The sequence below is a fragment of the Lactuca saligna genome, chromosome 5, assembly GCF_052625555.1.
Source record: "Lactuca saligna cultivar CGN05327 chromosome 5, ASM5262555v1, whole genome shotgun sequence".
Lineage (NCBI taxonomy): Eukaryota > Viridiplantae > Streptophyta > Magnoliopsida > Asterales > Asteraceae > Lactuca > Lactuca saligna.
In genome coordinates, this window is record NC_136421.1 from 221,501,940 (window position 1) to 221,518,835 (window position 16,896).

The 16,896-nt window shown below is 34.7% G+C and overlaps 1 protein-coding gene across 1 annotated transcript; it reads left to right on the forward strand.

The window, feature by feature from the left end:
• The first annotated feature begins 313 nt into the window (after positions 1 to 313).
• On the forward strand, positions 314 to 1,973 carry LOC145045046 (2-oxoglutarate (2OG) and Fe(II)-dependent oxygenase superfamily protein). The gene is made up of 3 exons (XM_078993394.1): positions 314 to 1,095; positions 1,207 to 1,528; positions 1,617 to 1,973. The coding sequence occupies exons 1-3, from the start codon at positions 608 to 610 to the stop codon at positions 1,848 to 1,850; spliced, it is 1,044 nt and encodes a 347-aa protein (XP_078849520.1). The 5' UTR covers positions 314 to 607; the 3' UTR covers positions 1,851 to 1,973.
• Positions 1,974 to 16,896: the final 14,923 nt, after the last annotated feature.

Sequence of the window (16,896 nt, forward strand, 5' to 3'; positions counted from 1 at the left end):
TTTTGGGCTGTGATTTTTTGGTTGTTTCATCATCAAGTATCGTATTTGCATTGGAGAGGAGCAATTTAAGTTAAGAGATATACGAATTTGAAAAGAGAACATCACGATAACGAATAATTCGTCGATTTACTTTTATCGAAAGTGATATAAGCTATAGATAACAACTATGAGAAGTAGATGAGTGGTGAATGAATGTCCAGCTTAGAAAAAAAAAATTCAAATAAGTATCAAACCTTTTATTTCAAATTACATTGATATTTTTCGAACATTTTAAAAACTTTAATGGTGTCAGAGGTAAAAGAATTTAATAATGCTCTTTAAAGGAAATTAAAACTTTATTAACTTCCTTAAACGAACTAAAGTAAAAAGTTAAAAATCAAAATCAGGATCATCCCTTTTGCAGCCCTAGGGCCATTTCTAGTTGGGAAGCCAATGACACAGCGAAGGATTCCAATCAATCCATAAGGCAAAGTGAAGTGTCCGGAACGCCGACGACCCCTTCCCGCTTTCCACCTCGCCGGAGGAAGTTCTTGCTACGCAAAGGACTAACGAATTCCTTCTAATCGGTTATTTTGTGTGCACAGACGTTTTAGTTTGTTGGTTTGAAATGGAAGTTGTCGGTGCACCGATCCGAGTTCAATCTATTGCAGAGAAGGATCTAAAAGTGGAGGTGCCGCCGCAGTATATACAACCGCCGGAGAACCGGCCTAGCCAGCCGAGCAACGGAAACGCCGCTGATCATAAAATCCCTATGATCAACCTCGGCGGCGATAGGGATTTGAACCTCCTATGTAAAGAGATCGGGAGCGCATGCACAGAGTGGGGCGCCTTCCATGTAATTAACCACGGTGTTTCTACCACGCTGCTGGATCAAATAAGGAAGTTCGGATCCTCCTTCTTTCAAGACTATCCGATGACGGAAAAGCTCCGGTACGCCTGTGACTCCAATTCTCCCGCTTCTGAAGGCTACGGAAGCCGCATGCTAGTTGCCTCCGATGATGCGGTCCTTGACTGGAGAGATTACTTTGATCATCACACTTTCCCTCTTTCTCGACGTCATCCTTCTCGGTGGCCGCATTTCCCTCCAAATTACAGGTCAATCATCTATTATCTAATCTCTATTTGAGTATTTTCCTCTCTCTTGAGAATTAGGGCTTGAATTGGGTTTAATTGCATATGTGTTTTAACACTATACACTACAATCAGGGAAGTTATTGAGGAATACAGTGATAATATGAAAGTCCTTGCTCTAAAACTTTTGGGCTTAATCTCCACGAGCTTAGGCTTATCATCTTCCTTCATTGAAGAATCCATGGGAGAAGTATACCAAAACATCACCGTGAGTTACTACCCATCATGCCCACAGCCTGAGCTTACACTTGGCTTGCAATCTCACTCCGACATGGGATTCATCACCCTTCTCATTCAAGAAAACGTTGCAGGTCTTCAAGTATCCAAGAATGATGATTGGGTCACTGTAGATCCTGTATCTCATGCCATCTTTGTGATCTTGGGTGACCAAACAGAGGTATCAGGATGATGTTTCAATTACAATAGATCATGTATCTCATCTTTAATTATAAAATTTAGTGTTTGATCATTGTTGTTATTTGCAGATCATAACAAATGGAGTTTACAAGAGTGCTGTTCATAGGGCCATAACAAATGGTGAAAAAGCAAGGCTTTCGGTTGCTACATTCCATGATCCTGCAAAAACAGTGTCAGTGTCACCAGCACCAGGATTGAATCCACCTCCCAGGTATCATGAAGTTGTATATGGTGATTATGTTCAATCATGGTATTCAAAAGGTCCAAATGGTAAAAGGAATATCGATGCTCTCCTCATTTGACATAACATCAGTTAATCTTGATGGTGATTGTTGCTATGTTTGGCAATATCTGGTTGAATGTTTTTGGATGATGTAAAGAAAACAGTGTCTTTGATATTCTGATTCAAAATTTATCTTTCTTGAGTAATAGTCTCCCAATTAGATGTTGCAGGTGCCTTTTTTTTTTCTCAACTTCAATAAGCCCACTTTTTGCTAACCAAGACTTTCAAAAATAGTTAAAAGACAAAACTTCAAAAATGGTCCCTGTGGTTTCCGAAAATATCAAGTTTAGTCCATAAGTTTAAAAATCCTCACAGATGGTCCCTGTGGTTTCAAAACTTTTAACAAATGGTCTTTCCGCCTAACTCCGTCAACTTTCTACCGTTAAGTGAGGGGCATTTTCGTCATTTCAATACACAGGGACCATTTATAAGGTTTTCTCTATTTAAAAAAAAAGAAAAAAAATATAATTATTTAATTAAAGGGCCCCACTCTCTCTCTCTCTCTCTCTCTCTCTCTCTCTCTCTCTCTCTCTCTCTCTCTCTCTCTCTCTCCTAGTCCCTGTTAGACCTTTCTTTTCCTCTCTATCAAGCATAAAACTCCAAAATTTCAAATCTAATGTTTATGGTGTGGTGTTCGTCTCATTATGCCTAATCGGAATCCAAAGCTTGTCGGTCTGTTCTGCCAAAGCTCACCACCTGCGATGTCAACGTCTCTCTCTCTCTCTCTCTCTCTCATCAGGAAAAAAGAAGAAGCTCAAGCAATATGCCCACAACTAGAGGTTATTTCCGAAATGTTGATTTCTTGTAAGCAACCATAAAGAGTTCGTCATTTTCATATGTAATCTTACATAGAAGAAGCTCTTATGGAAAAAGAGAACACAATAAAGCTATTTACAATATAAAACTTCATTGGTGCAGAACATTATACTGTAAAAGCTCAAGCAATATGCCCACAACTCGAGGGCATTTCACAAATGATGGAAGTTATGAAATATATACAGCAACCATCAAACAAAAAAAAAATGTGAAATCGATTTAAATTCAATTCTTGGATTAAACCCTTCTTCAAACAAATCATCACTCAACAAAACAATACAAGAAAATGGTTGTTCTTCTTCAACCTAATAAGAACACAACCATGGGAGCAGATGAAGCTTTTAAACTTGTTTCAGAAACATAGAGTGTTCTTTCTGATAATACAAAATAAACTTGTACGATCTCCAAGGAAGAAGAACTAGAAAGTGATGTTGGCTATGATTAATGTCAAAAATAAGAAATCAAACGCCCAGTTGATCCAATTCCACAGGCACCACTTACAGTTGAACCAATGTTTTCGATCTCAACGACTTCAAGTGTGATTATCTTCTCAATAATCAACTGCCCAATTCTATCACCTAATTTCACTTCAAAATCAATATCAGAATGGTTGAATGAGACTGGATCTTCGAGCTACAAATAGATGAATTGTAATTTGTTAGAGCACACCCCTAGTATACTATATAAAAATGGGTTCTCTTAGGTCAGTACCAAAGCTCCTTTATGTTCCAAGAAGCCATGAAGAAGAAGAAACCAACCATTAATCAATTTTTTAGGAGTTCCTTTGGGTTATTTAAAGATTCAATCGTCTCTGTACAAGAATCGATTTCAAAGTTTCCTCCTCCCGCCCAATGCGTTCTCTCTGCAGGGTGGTAGTCAATCGTTTTGCTCAAATTGAACGAGAAACTTACCTAAAAATCTCCAAATTAATGGCGATAACAAGAAGAATGAAGTCTGATGACCTTCAAGATGTAATCAAAACTGAAATCTAATGAACTATAATTGATTCCAGGCGCCTTTAATACCTAGAAAAATCTATGAAAACGGAGATGATTTAACCCGAACCTAAATCAAACCCAAAAAAAATCGACTGAAACAATCTATGGAGATGTATATGCTTTGTCTTGATTCCAATCACCTTTGTCAATTGGTGAACAGATGAGAAGGTTATAAAAAATGAAAATTTCGTTAGAGAGAGAGAGAGAGAGAGAGAGAGAGAGAGAGAGAGAGAGAGAACCATTATATATTAAAATAATTACTTTTTTAGTTTTTTTTTTAAATAACAAAAACTCATAAATGGTTCCTGTAATAGTGAAATGATGGAATTGCCCTTCACTTAACAGCAAAAAACTAACGGAGTTAATGAAAAGGACCATTTGTTAAAAGTTTTGAAACCACAAGGATCATTTGTGAGGTTTTTGTAAATTAGGGATCAAACTTCAGATTTTCAAAAACCACATAGATCATTTTTGAAGTTTTGTCTACTTAAAATGAAAAAGCTCATTTTATTTCTATAATACGAAAGTTTTTTCAATAGTCACGTCAGTTTTTTCTCAATCATTTTCTTTTATCAATGTTGTTAAAAAAATAATTAAAAACAGTTTAATAAATTACAAAATAAATACATATTTATACAAACCACAGAGAAGGAACAATGGAGTAACATCGTGGCAATATGGAGAGCGGGAAGGGTTTTGATTTTTAACGTATAGGGTTTAGTTTTTTAATCAACCAAATGACAAATAAACTGAAATTATATATATATATATATATATATATATATATATATATATATATATATATATATATATATATATATATATTTTTTATATGTTTTAACAATAAACTGTTGACACCTACTTCAAGTATCATTTTTTATCTAGTCATAAACCTTTGAATACTTCATTTTCTTCTTTTCTACCCAAACATTTATTCTTTTCTACAATATGTACGTATAGATTTGGTGAGAAGTACAAAAATAACAAAAAGCGTACCAAGTAATCATGATCTTAAAAAAAAATTATCCAATAGTCATATGATAGTTAGGGGTCAACGTTGGCTGGGGGAAAGTCTTTTATTCTCTAGATTTCCTAAACTTTTCCTTCTTGAGAATAATAGAGATTGCTTAATTCAGTTTAGATTATTGTCCGAAAAGATAGTTGGATTTGGAACTTGGGAAACACTCAAAATTTTACAGTTGGTGAAACATGGAAGTATATAGATGAAGTCATTTTGCCTCATTCTAATATTTGAATTCGGTGGAACATGTTTATTCATAGAAAAGTTCATATTTTCTGTTAGAAGTTTCGGTTGGATAGACTTCCAAGTCGCTCAAACTTGAATCATAGAGGCATTAACTGGAACTCGGTTTTCTGTCCAATTTGTATGCAAGCTCCGGAAGTGAATTTTCATACTTTCATTGGGTGTGAGGTTGCGATTACTTTGTGGTCAAAGGTTGGTGTTTGGGGGGATTTTACTATTCCTTTGTTTTCCAATGTTGAAGACATTTTTATCTAGGCGAACTTGTGCCCTATTCCGGTTTCTAGAAAGTTCGTTTTAGATGCTATTATCATGGCGTTATTATCGGTGATTTGGAGGTATAGCAATAATATCTTTTTTGGTGATAAAAGAATGACCAAGAATTTGTTGTTTGATTTGATTCAAAGTTGAACGTTTCAATGGATCGTGTATTCTAAGCAGTTATCGCGGTTAAAATTTCAATATTGATCATATGCCGCTATTTGAAAACGCGGTGGTATATCGGTTTTTTAATATTATATATATTTATACAAAGTTTATATATTAAAGTATTAATACTATATAAAATTAATATCATAAAAATCATATAAAAACATAACATAAACCTTAAATAATATTCTAATATAGTAATATGAAAACTAAAAAGCATGAAAACATCATTGCAACTCAAGTCTCGTGATTTCTAAATACATAAAGAAATTAAAAAGAGAAGTTATGTTGCTTTATAGTTTGTAGTTAATTAGATTTATTATTTAGATTTATTAAAACAAAATGTATAGTTGGTGAATTAACAAATACAAATTAATATTGAAATAGCCTACCATCGTTTTTTTTTTTTTTTTAAAGTATCCCAATACGTATGAAATTTTAAAAGAGGGCGTAACGGCGCTATAACGTTAATACGGTTCATGGTAAATAGTAATCAATAGTGTTAATAATAGTGTCATCGCTATCAGTAAACGCAGTTTTAAAATAACAGTTCATACCACCCATAAACGTTTAGAAAGGTGCTGGAATAGTAAGGTTAAATATAGTTGGGTTTATTAATTAAAACTCCAATTATGTGGTAATCTTTGTATTTGGTTTTTGCTCCTTTTGTCTAAGACGTTTTATTTTTTTTTAATTGAGGCACTAACGTTTAGAAAGGTGCGATGCTTCCCTGATCTCGTCGCATAAAATTATATCGTAACGTTTCACTACTTCATATATATATATATATATATATATATATATATATATATATATATATATATATATATATATATATATATATATATATATATATATATATATATATATATGATAAGAAATATTTTTTTTAGGAAGGTAAGAAGTTTATTTTGTACATATTTTTTTGACGAACAAAATAAATGAATCACTAGATGATTCATTTGTAAGATGATTCACAAGAAAAAAATTCAAAAAAAACATATTCATGATTCATTTTTAAGTAAATTAAGAAAATATTCATTTTTGTGATAATTTTAGTGAATAACAACAAAATCATTGTATAAATGAATCATCAACATGTTTTTTTGAGATTTTTTTCTTATGAATCATCTTACAAATGATTCATGAGATGATTTATTTTGTTTGTTCGCTAAAAAAATATGTAGAAAAAAACTTCTTACCTTTCTACCAAAATTTTCCTTCTTATTTGATCTTGACTCTCTCTCTCTCTCTCTCTCTCTCTCTATATATATATATATATATATATATATATATATATATATATATATATATATATATATATATATATATATATATATATATATATATATATATATATATATATATATAGTACTCTTATCGTACTTTATTTACTGTCATCAAGGTTCTCAAAAAGCTCGTCATGACTTGGTCATGGCTCCGCCATGGCTCCAAGGCTTGTATGTGCCGCCAATCTTTACCAAAATGCCGTTTTGACTTATATATGTGTATAAATAAATAATAGTTGAAACTACATATAAAAATATGAATTATATACAAATTTGCCGCCATAAGTCACGCCTTACAAATGACATGGCTCGCCAAGGCTCAGAAAAGCTTGAGACTTGACAATGCTGCCAAGTGACGTCTTACGTTATTTAGAACCTTGATTGTCATATAGACATCATGTCATTTTTTACTACAAAAGTATGGTTCCTTGTCACACACACCAGGAGTGGTGTCACGCTTTTTTTAATAATTAAATTAAAATAAAAACTTCATTTTTAATAAAAAAAACATAACATTTCATTACTTTATATATATATATATATATATATATATATATATATATATATATATATATATATATATATATATATATATATATATATATATAACATTACGTTATTTAAAAAAACATAACATGCCATTAAAAAAAATTCTAAACACTTAAAAAAATTAGAAATCTTAAACCTACAAACTTAAAAAAAAACATCAAACGATTAAAACATACAATCTTAAACCTACTTAGCATAACGTTTTTTGACATCAGCTTTCATCGCCATAATAACTTCAAGTTCCTCCTCCATCATGATCGATGTGTCCATCATTAGTATCATCATGTTACTATCCATTTGTTTCCGAAACTCTCTTTTAGAAACAATTTTTAAAATTTTGTCCATTCTTTCTTTTATACTCTTCGTATCGTTCCTGATTTCTTTCAAGTCATCTGAATTTGACGTTTTGCCTTTGTCTTTGTTTTTTTGCGTTGTTCCTTCCCATTGGTCGGGAAGGTGGTGAAACTTAAATGGGTAGATCATCGTTGAGGTCGAAACTAACACGAACATCATATGCAGTTTGGTCGGATTCAGATGTTCCTGAGTGTTTTGAACCACTATCAATACGCTCTTTAGACATTTTGCTCACTTGCCATTTTTTGTTATCTTTCACGAGATTCCAAAAGTCAATAAACTTGAAAGTCTTCTTGTTTTCTTTTTGGTACACTTTTAGAGCTTTATTCAAGTTCACTTCCTCACTTTCTCCGCTTTTCCATTGACGTTTCATGTTGTTATACAAATCATTAAACAACATGACTTCTTTGTTTCTCTTCCCCAATTTTGAGTAAATTTGGTGTTTTGAACGATACTCAGGAAACTTCATTCACTTGTGGAACCTTTTTGTAACCCGCATCCAAAAACAATCATGTATTTGGTCTTTTCCTGTTATCATACTTTATTTACTGTTATCAAGGTTCAAAAAAGCTCGTCATGGTTCCGCCATGGTTCCAAGGTTTGTATGTGCTGTCAAGCTTTGTCAAAATGACGTATTAACTTATATATGTGTATAAATAAATAATAGTTGAAACTACATATAAAAATATGAATTATATACAAATTTGCCGCCTTAAGTCACGTCTTACAAACGATATGGCTCGCCAAGACTCAGAAAAACTTGAGACTTGACATGGCCGCCAAGTCGCGCCTTACGTTATTTTGAACTTTGACTGTCCTATAGACGTCATGTCATTTTTTACCACAAAAGTATGGTTCATTGTCACACACACCAGGAGTGGTGTCACGCTTTTTTATAATAATTAAATTACAATAAAAACTTCACTTTTAATAAAAAAAAACGTAACGTTTCATTACTTCATATATATATATATATATATATATATATATATATATATATATATATATATATATATATATATATATATATATATATATATATATATATATATATATATATATATATATATATATATATATCATTGCTTTATTTAAAAAAACATAACATGATATTAAAAAAAATTCAAAACACTTAAAAAAATTAGAAATCTTAAACCTACAAACTTAAAAAAAAAAAACAAACATCAAACGATTAAAACATACAATCTTAAACCGACTTAACATAACGTTTTTTGACGTCAGCTTTCATCGCCATAATAACTTCAAGTTCCTCCCCCGTCATGATCGATGTGTCCATCATTAGTATCATCATGTTACTATCCCTGTGTTTCTGAAACTCTCTTGTAGAAGCAATTTTTAAAATTTTGTCAATTCTTTCTTTTATACTCTTCATATCGTTCCTGATTTCTTTCAAGTCATCTGAATCTGACGTTTTGCCTTTGTCTTTGTTTTTTTTTTTTTTGCTTTGTCCCTTCCCATTGGTCGGGAAGGTGGTGAAACTTAAATGGGTAGATCATCGTTGAGGTCGAAACTAACACGAACATCATATGTAGTTTGGTCGGATTCAGATGTTCCTAAGTGTTTTGAACCACTATCAATACGCTCTTTAGACATTTTGCTCACTTGCCATTTTTTGTTATCTTTCACGAGATTCCAAAAGTCAATAAACTTGAAAGCCTTCTTGTTTTCTTTTTGGTACACTTTTAGAGCTTTATTCAAGATCACTTCATCACATTCTCCGCTTTTCCATTGGCGTTTCATGTTGTTATACAAATCATTAAACAACATGACTTCTTTGTTTCTCTTCCCCAATTTTGAGTAAATTTGGTGTTTTGAACGATACTCAGGAAACTTCATTTACTTGTGGAACCTTTTTGTAACCTGCATCCAAATACAATCATGTATTTGGTCTTTTCCTGTTATCGCATCTTTTGAAATATCGATCCATGATTGTGCCAAAACAAACACTTCTTCGGGATCCTCTAGCCACTAGCTTCTCTTTTCTTTTATTTGGTGCTCGAGTGAATTGAGTTTCTTGAACGAATTCGGGTTCGGAATCAGAAATGAGTGTTTATAGTTGTGATAGTATTTTTTGAACAAATTCAGGTTGAGACAAAAATTCAAATGGATTAAAATCTGGGTCGGTTATGGATTGTGGTTGTAGTTGTGTTTGTGTTTGCATTGGTCGTTGTGGATAATACAATAGAATACTAACATAGTGATAAAATGGGGGCGAATAAATTAGTTGATCGTAAGAAGGTCTTGGGGTGTTTCCAGTGAGTGTTTTTTGGTTGTTGGATGAAGACATGTTGAATGTTTTTTTAAAAAGAAATATTGTAAAAGATAAACAAATTTGATTGAAGTTTAATAAATTAAGAGATGATATGTTTTATATTGTAACACCCACATTTCTAGACTGAGCATTAGTGAGATGATGTATTAAATAGGGTCAACAAATGTAACTTATTTTGAAGGAATAAAAAGGAATTACTTGAATATTATGTGAATTATGTGATTTGATGTGCATTATACTTATTTATAAGATATATTAAATTAATAATGAAAATAAGTGTCAAAAATAAAATAATAGATAAACTCAATATCTATGAAGAAAGTTGTAGTGGTCGTGACAAGCATTCATAATATATAAAGAACACTGAAATCCGAGTTATAACGAAAAAGTTATGACATGTCGACGTTTTACGACTAAACTGGTACGACACCGCGTAACGTAAAATGTGAATTTTTGATAAATTACTCTTTATCCTTAAAATCTAAATGAAAGTCGTAGTTTAGGTTAAACTGTGACAACTGTTAAATTCTGGTCAAGTCAAAGTCAATAAAGTCAACAAGTCAAACCGGTTAACTCAATTAACCATTGCAAATTAGGGTTTACATTATGTTTAGTATTGTACAACACCCTATCTTAATGTAAAGTATCACTCAAGTTTTCACGTGTTCAGAAAATCTAAACCCAAATCAAGGTAAGTGATGGAGCTACTCGATAAAACATTATTACATACCCTTCGCGGACGTGTAACACTCATAACGAGGCTTAATGGGGTTTGCAAACCTTGCATTCGAAGCTAAACACTCGCAAAGGTCACAAACAAAGTCTCTTTCAAATCTCTCTCGCTATATATATATATATATATATATATATATATATATATATATATATATATATATCTCCAAAATCTCTCTCAAATCTCTCCCAAATCTATCTCACAACCTCTCTCAACTTTTTATAATCACTCGGGGCATCCCGACCCTTAACTTAGTCAATAACCGCTCAAAATGGGAAGATTATTCGAAAAACAGCAAAAAATGGGCAAAACCTCTTAAGAACCAAACCACCCTTAGAAGTCGCATCCTAAGAAGCGAAACCCTAAGAGCCGAAGCCGAAAGTCCCTTTCAGACCGAAACTCTAAAGACCGAAGTAGCATTGAGGACTGAACTGATGAGGAACCGAACCACCGAGACCGAAACCGAGACCTTGAAGACCGAACTCCCAAGCGAACCGAACTTCCAAGACCGAACCCGAAGCCACCACGTCTTCGCCTTCGCCTTCGCTCCACGCCGCCTTTGATTTCGGTTCCCATTAATTGATTCACCTGCGACGCCTTCGGACCGAACCATCCCTCTCGGTTCTTAAGGACCGAACCTCACAACTTCGCCTCTTGGTTCCGGTTTTCGACCACTTTCGCGTTTTAAGCCCGTTTTTCATGATTTTAACGTGGGGTTTTCCCCCAAACTTATATTTTGACATATAAGACCCTATATATTCATATTCTAATCACATTTTGGGGGAAATCTTTATCTAAGAATAATATCTAGTGTGTAAGATATTGATTTGGCGTGTTGACTTTTCCATAAAGTAATGACACAAGCTATCTCCCATACCCACTCTATGACAACCTCCAGTCACTATTCATCTCTACCAAGTCAACTATTTGTCCTCTAACACACTCTTTCACCAAAAAGCAAACACAGCTCTCCCACTTTCTCTCTCTAAGAACTCGAGACTCCAAGGCTGGTATTAAGCTTTTCACTCACTTTTGGTAAGTATTTTCTTTCTACATTTGAGCATTCTTCACACATTCATATCATCATATTTGTTCTTAGATCTTCAACTCTCCAAGCATTTGCCAAGTGTTCTTGACTTGGAAACCCCTTTTCTTCAACATTCATCTAAAGAAATCACTCAAGGTGAGTTCATACCCCTATATTTTCATATTTTCTTCAGGTTTTAGGGGGAGAATACATGTTAAATTACCAAGAACTTAACTAAACTCAAATAGCAGCTTTCTATAGGAAAGTTAAGGTTCATTTACGAACTGTTTTGACCAACTTAAACTTATATTATTTCAAAACTGTTTAATATGAAAATAGTTCAGGTTTATACCTTTAAAATGACCACTTGCACATGTTCATAAAATTTTTCTAAAATTTATGGTGATATAACAAAACTGTCTACCACTGTAGTTATGAATTCGGACCAGTATGTGAATATGAACATTTTAACACAAGTTAGAGATCACTAAAAATCATAATAAAAATTATGAACAAACTAGACACATTGTTTAAACTCTCAGAGTTTACGGATTCAGTTTTTGACTTCGTATGATATTTCTGTGATTTTTCTAAAACAGTGCAGAAAAGTTAAAAACTAGTTAACAACTTACAACTTTCATAACAATTTGTAACATGTTGAGCAAAGTGTTTATCTTTGATGACTTCCTATTTACTTGTGTTTTCTGTGGAATCACATTTATATAACAGAAATTACTCACTGAAATGTAAGAGTCCTTTGTCATTACAAACAATACAAGATGAAACATAATAAGTATCGTTATGTTTTACTAAACTACGACTTACACAGAAAAGGTTTTACACTCAATACAAACTGGTTTCACTTACTACACAAATCAACTATAATAGGTATAGTTTATGGTTTTTCACATTACAAGTATACTAAATGAAATGGGGGTTCAATTCCATCACAGAAAAGGTTTTACAGTCACACTACACGTAAACTCGTTATCGTAAATTGTGAGACTAGTCTTCATTGTACTCATAGAGTACGGGTTAAAATGTCTGTTAGTTATAACTAGAGTCTCTTGTAGGGAGAGCGTGATAATTATGTATAGATCTATATTGGGATTGACAACCCACACTCATTGCTGCTTGCAACAGCCCGACTGGCCAGTCGAGGGTGACAAATGACATTTTGATTCCGATGCTTGAAAAACGTCGCAGTAGGTCTTCTCTGTCATAGTATGGTTATAGCGACTCACATAGGGAGATAACGAAACACAAATAGTTTACGTGAATTTCTACTTTAAAAGGGGGTTTTATCTATTTAAAATTGCATACATTGTTACAAGTACGAAATAATATGCATACACTCGGTCTTGGGATTTAAGACTACATAACATTTTATAAGGAAAATATTGGATTTTTCTTCGTTATACAAATAAGTTGCAAATAAAGGCTTTCAAACTCTACATCTAAAAGCTTATTGTAACGCCCGTGTTTCTAGGCTTGCCATTTTTAGCAATGTAATAGTCTAGGTTAACCTTGTAACTCAAGTTGAAATAATAAGAATGTATTATTTGTGAATTATTTGAATTATGTGATTTATGTGTGTATTTTCTTAATTTTTATAATTTAATGAATTAAGAATAAAATAAGCGTCAAAATTTAAGTGTGAGGTAAGCCCGACATCTTTGCATAAAGTTGTAGTGGTCGAAACAAGGATTCCGGAGATATAAGGAATGCCGAAATCCGAGTTATAACGAAGAAATTATGACCTGTCGAAGTTTCGAGACAGAACCGGCACAACGCCGAGTGACGTAAAAATATGAATTTACGTTAGAGCGATATTTAGCCTTAGTGATCTAAACGAGAATCGAAGATCTTGTTGTTAGTATCAAAACGATAAAAAGTTAGGCGGGAACGGACGTCGAACGAAGAAGTTATGAATTTATAACGAAATTTTCTGTCCCGGCCTATTAAAAATAAACAATAAAAATAAATTCAAAATTAGCCGACGGAGTCTAAACGAAAGTTGTAAATCGTAGTCTCACCTTTCCGTGGATATAAAGAACGTCGAAAACGGAGTTCGTATGAAGAAGATATGAATTTCCGAAGTTTATTAATTAATTTATAATTATTTTTAATTCAAATTCGGAAGCATTATCCGAAGGCGAGTCACGGATCTTATCCGACTTACGCGCCGCGTAAGTGCGTACGCCCCGCGTACTCCGAAAATTTCGACATCGCAGCAAGTGGCTTCGGATGACGCAAGCGCTTACGTTTCTGAGGCAGTACGCCCCGCGTACTGGCGTACGCCCCGCGTACGGGAGGCTTCCAGCCTCCTATAAAAGGCATGCGAGGGCAGCCGGCCAATTTGCTAATTCTCTCTCGTTTTTGCGCCGAAGCTCTGCGTTTTTACCCCCGAAGCCATCCCGAAGCCCCGGTAATATTCCCGAGTCCCGAAGCGAGTCCCGAGATCCCGAAGATCCCGAGAAGTGCGGTTTCCGAGCCGAAGCTCTGCCCGCGAGAAGTTCGATTTTCGTAAGAGATCTTCCAGATCTGCGGAGGATTACTACTTCTGCAAGCCGTAGTGCCACCCGATCATCTTCTGATCAAGTGAGTGTGTAGTTACTTTCATTCCAACGCAATATTATGAAGTATTTCATATAAAATACGTGTTAGGTGTATATATTTGGTTGTTATACGTGTGAGTGTATATTCACTCTCTTCTATCTTATAGATGTGATGTATTCTCTATGAAATACGTGTTATGTGTGTATGCCTCATCTGTTATGTGGAATATGTGTTGATTAAAACATGTCATACAGGTTTTTAAACTATGTATAAAAATGTATATTTTTATCTACTAATATGTTGGGTAGAACATGGGTAGATAATTGGTGTGTAATAAACAGATGAGAGGCCTCGGTGTTATTGGTGTTATTCTAGTCATTCAGCAGAGTATGGATGACGACCACAGACTATTCTAGACTGTCCTGTGGAACACTAGCAGGCTCATTACCTGTAGGTGTTGTGAACGACGTGTTCACCGGTGTACTCTATCCCCCACATGGTTGCCTTTAGGACACTTATTGTTGAGGAAGCCCCTCTGCAGTAATGTCCGTCCCGATGAAAAATCCTGAAATAAGTTCCTTATAATAGACGTTATTTTTAGGAACGTAAGGTGAGGATAACGGGAATGGGTAATCGGGTTTATTGTTGATTGTTGAAATTAAATATAATTGTCGTGGGTTTGAAAACCCTATATGCTCACCAGGCTCCCAAGCCTGACCCACTCAGTTGATTTATTTTACAGGAAGTGGCGCAAGAGCTTAAGATGGGCGAACATCAAGTGGTTTTTGTTTACAAGTCTGTATATGTATATATTTGTTGAACGACTTGTAATGTTATCGTTTATGCTTTATGACCTGTATCGGAACATGACATCCCGACTTTTGATTATGAAATGAAATCATATTTCTTTATGAAATGTTTTGATAAATATCTATTTTATCATGATTTGTTTTGGGGAACAAATTCCGCATCTCTTTTAAAATTAAAAGGATTTACTCTGAAAATTATTTTAAAAAGCATAAATGAAATCGGTCTTTTCTGGCCGAGATTTTGGGGATGTCACAGTTGGTATCAGAGCATTAGTTTAAGCGAATTAGGAATTTGTAGGATTTCTAAACTTAAACTTAGCATTCTAAGTGGAGATTGCGAGGTGTGTGTCTGTTGGATTTTAGACACAAGCACTAGTTTATTTTAGGAAAGTTGCCTAAAATGCTTTTATGTGCTAAATGTTATATGTTGCCATATATGATATCGTTTGTTCGGATCTACGGTTTATTGCCAACCGGATCTGAAGGTTTATGTGTTTAGGATTCTAAGCGTATATGTACGATATTAGAACTAGCATGTAATCGTTTGGAGTAATAAGGTCAAATTATTCGGTGTATAGATCAAAATGGTGAGAACAAGAAGCGGAGTTGGAAATGCTAATGAAAACAGGAATCAACCGCCTGTAATCGAGCAAGTACCTGTCGTAGCTGCTGCACCTGAGCCGATAACAATGGCTGGTGTACAAATGATGATTCAAATGATGTTGGATCATCAGATGGAAGAAACAAGACGCCTGCTTAGGCAGAATCGTGAAGAACCGTCAATTCAAGCGGAAGAGCCCGAGGATAATGGAGGGCAATCTGAAGGAGAAAACTTTAGTGGAATCATTGGTCAAGACGAACAACCAGTGGTTAGACGCACTAACCAGTATGGAGGAAATGATGGTCGTGGGTGCAAGTATAAGGATTTCATGGCATCCAAACCACCATGCCTATCCGGAAGCCCGACGCCGGTACAAGTTATGGACTGGGTCTCTGAAATGGAGACTATGTTTGAAAGTTGCGAATGCAGCAACAGGCAGAAGACCGCTCTTGCGATCCCTCTGCTAAAATCTGGCGTGTTGAGTTGGTGGAAGCTGTTAGCTGACTCTATGCCCAAGGGAGAAGCAAGCAAAATGTCTTGGGAAGACTTTGTGGAACAACTTAAGCTACAATACTGCTCCGAGCAGGACCTTCTGGAAATCAGTAATGAGTTTCAGAATTTGAAGAAAGGGAAATTGAGCGTTACTGAATACGCTACAAGTTTCACAGAAAAGATGAAGTTTATCCCATATTTGGTGCCTACAGAACTCTCTAAGGTCAACAAGTTTGCCCTTGGACTACCAGCAGACTATGGTCCAATGGTTAAGCAAGCAACCACATTGAAAGCCGCCATCTGGGCTGCTAGAAATGTTGAGACCCAGATCAGGGAAAAAGGTCTGGAAAGGTCAGAGGTTGGTGAGAAAAGGAAAATCGATGGATTTTCAGGGTCCAGCAAGAAAAGTAAATTCTCGAAGTCTAGTTCGAGAGGAAGTGGAGGAAAGGTAGAGGCGAAATGGTGCGACAAGTGCAAGAAGAAGCATCATGGGAAGTGTGGCGGGGAAACCACATGCTACAAATGTGGAAAGCCAGGGCATTATGCCAACGAATGCACCTTCACCAAGAATGTTTGTTATGGTTGCGGTGAGGAGGGGCACATCTCAAGGGATTGTCCGAAGAAGAAGGAGGCAGCAAGAGCCAACATTCCGCCAAAGCCAAAGGCGAGAGCATTCCAGATGACACTGGAAGCTGCTAAAGATGAAGCTGATGTCGCTTCAGGTACCTTTCTCGTTAACAAACTGCCTGCCCAAATTTTATTTGATTCTGGAGCCAACTACTCCTTTATATCGCATGAATTTGGTGGAAAACTAGCTTTGCCTATTGTGAGACTAGATAATGCTTTATTAGTCGA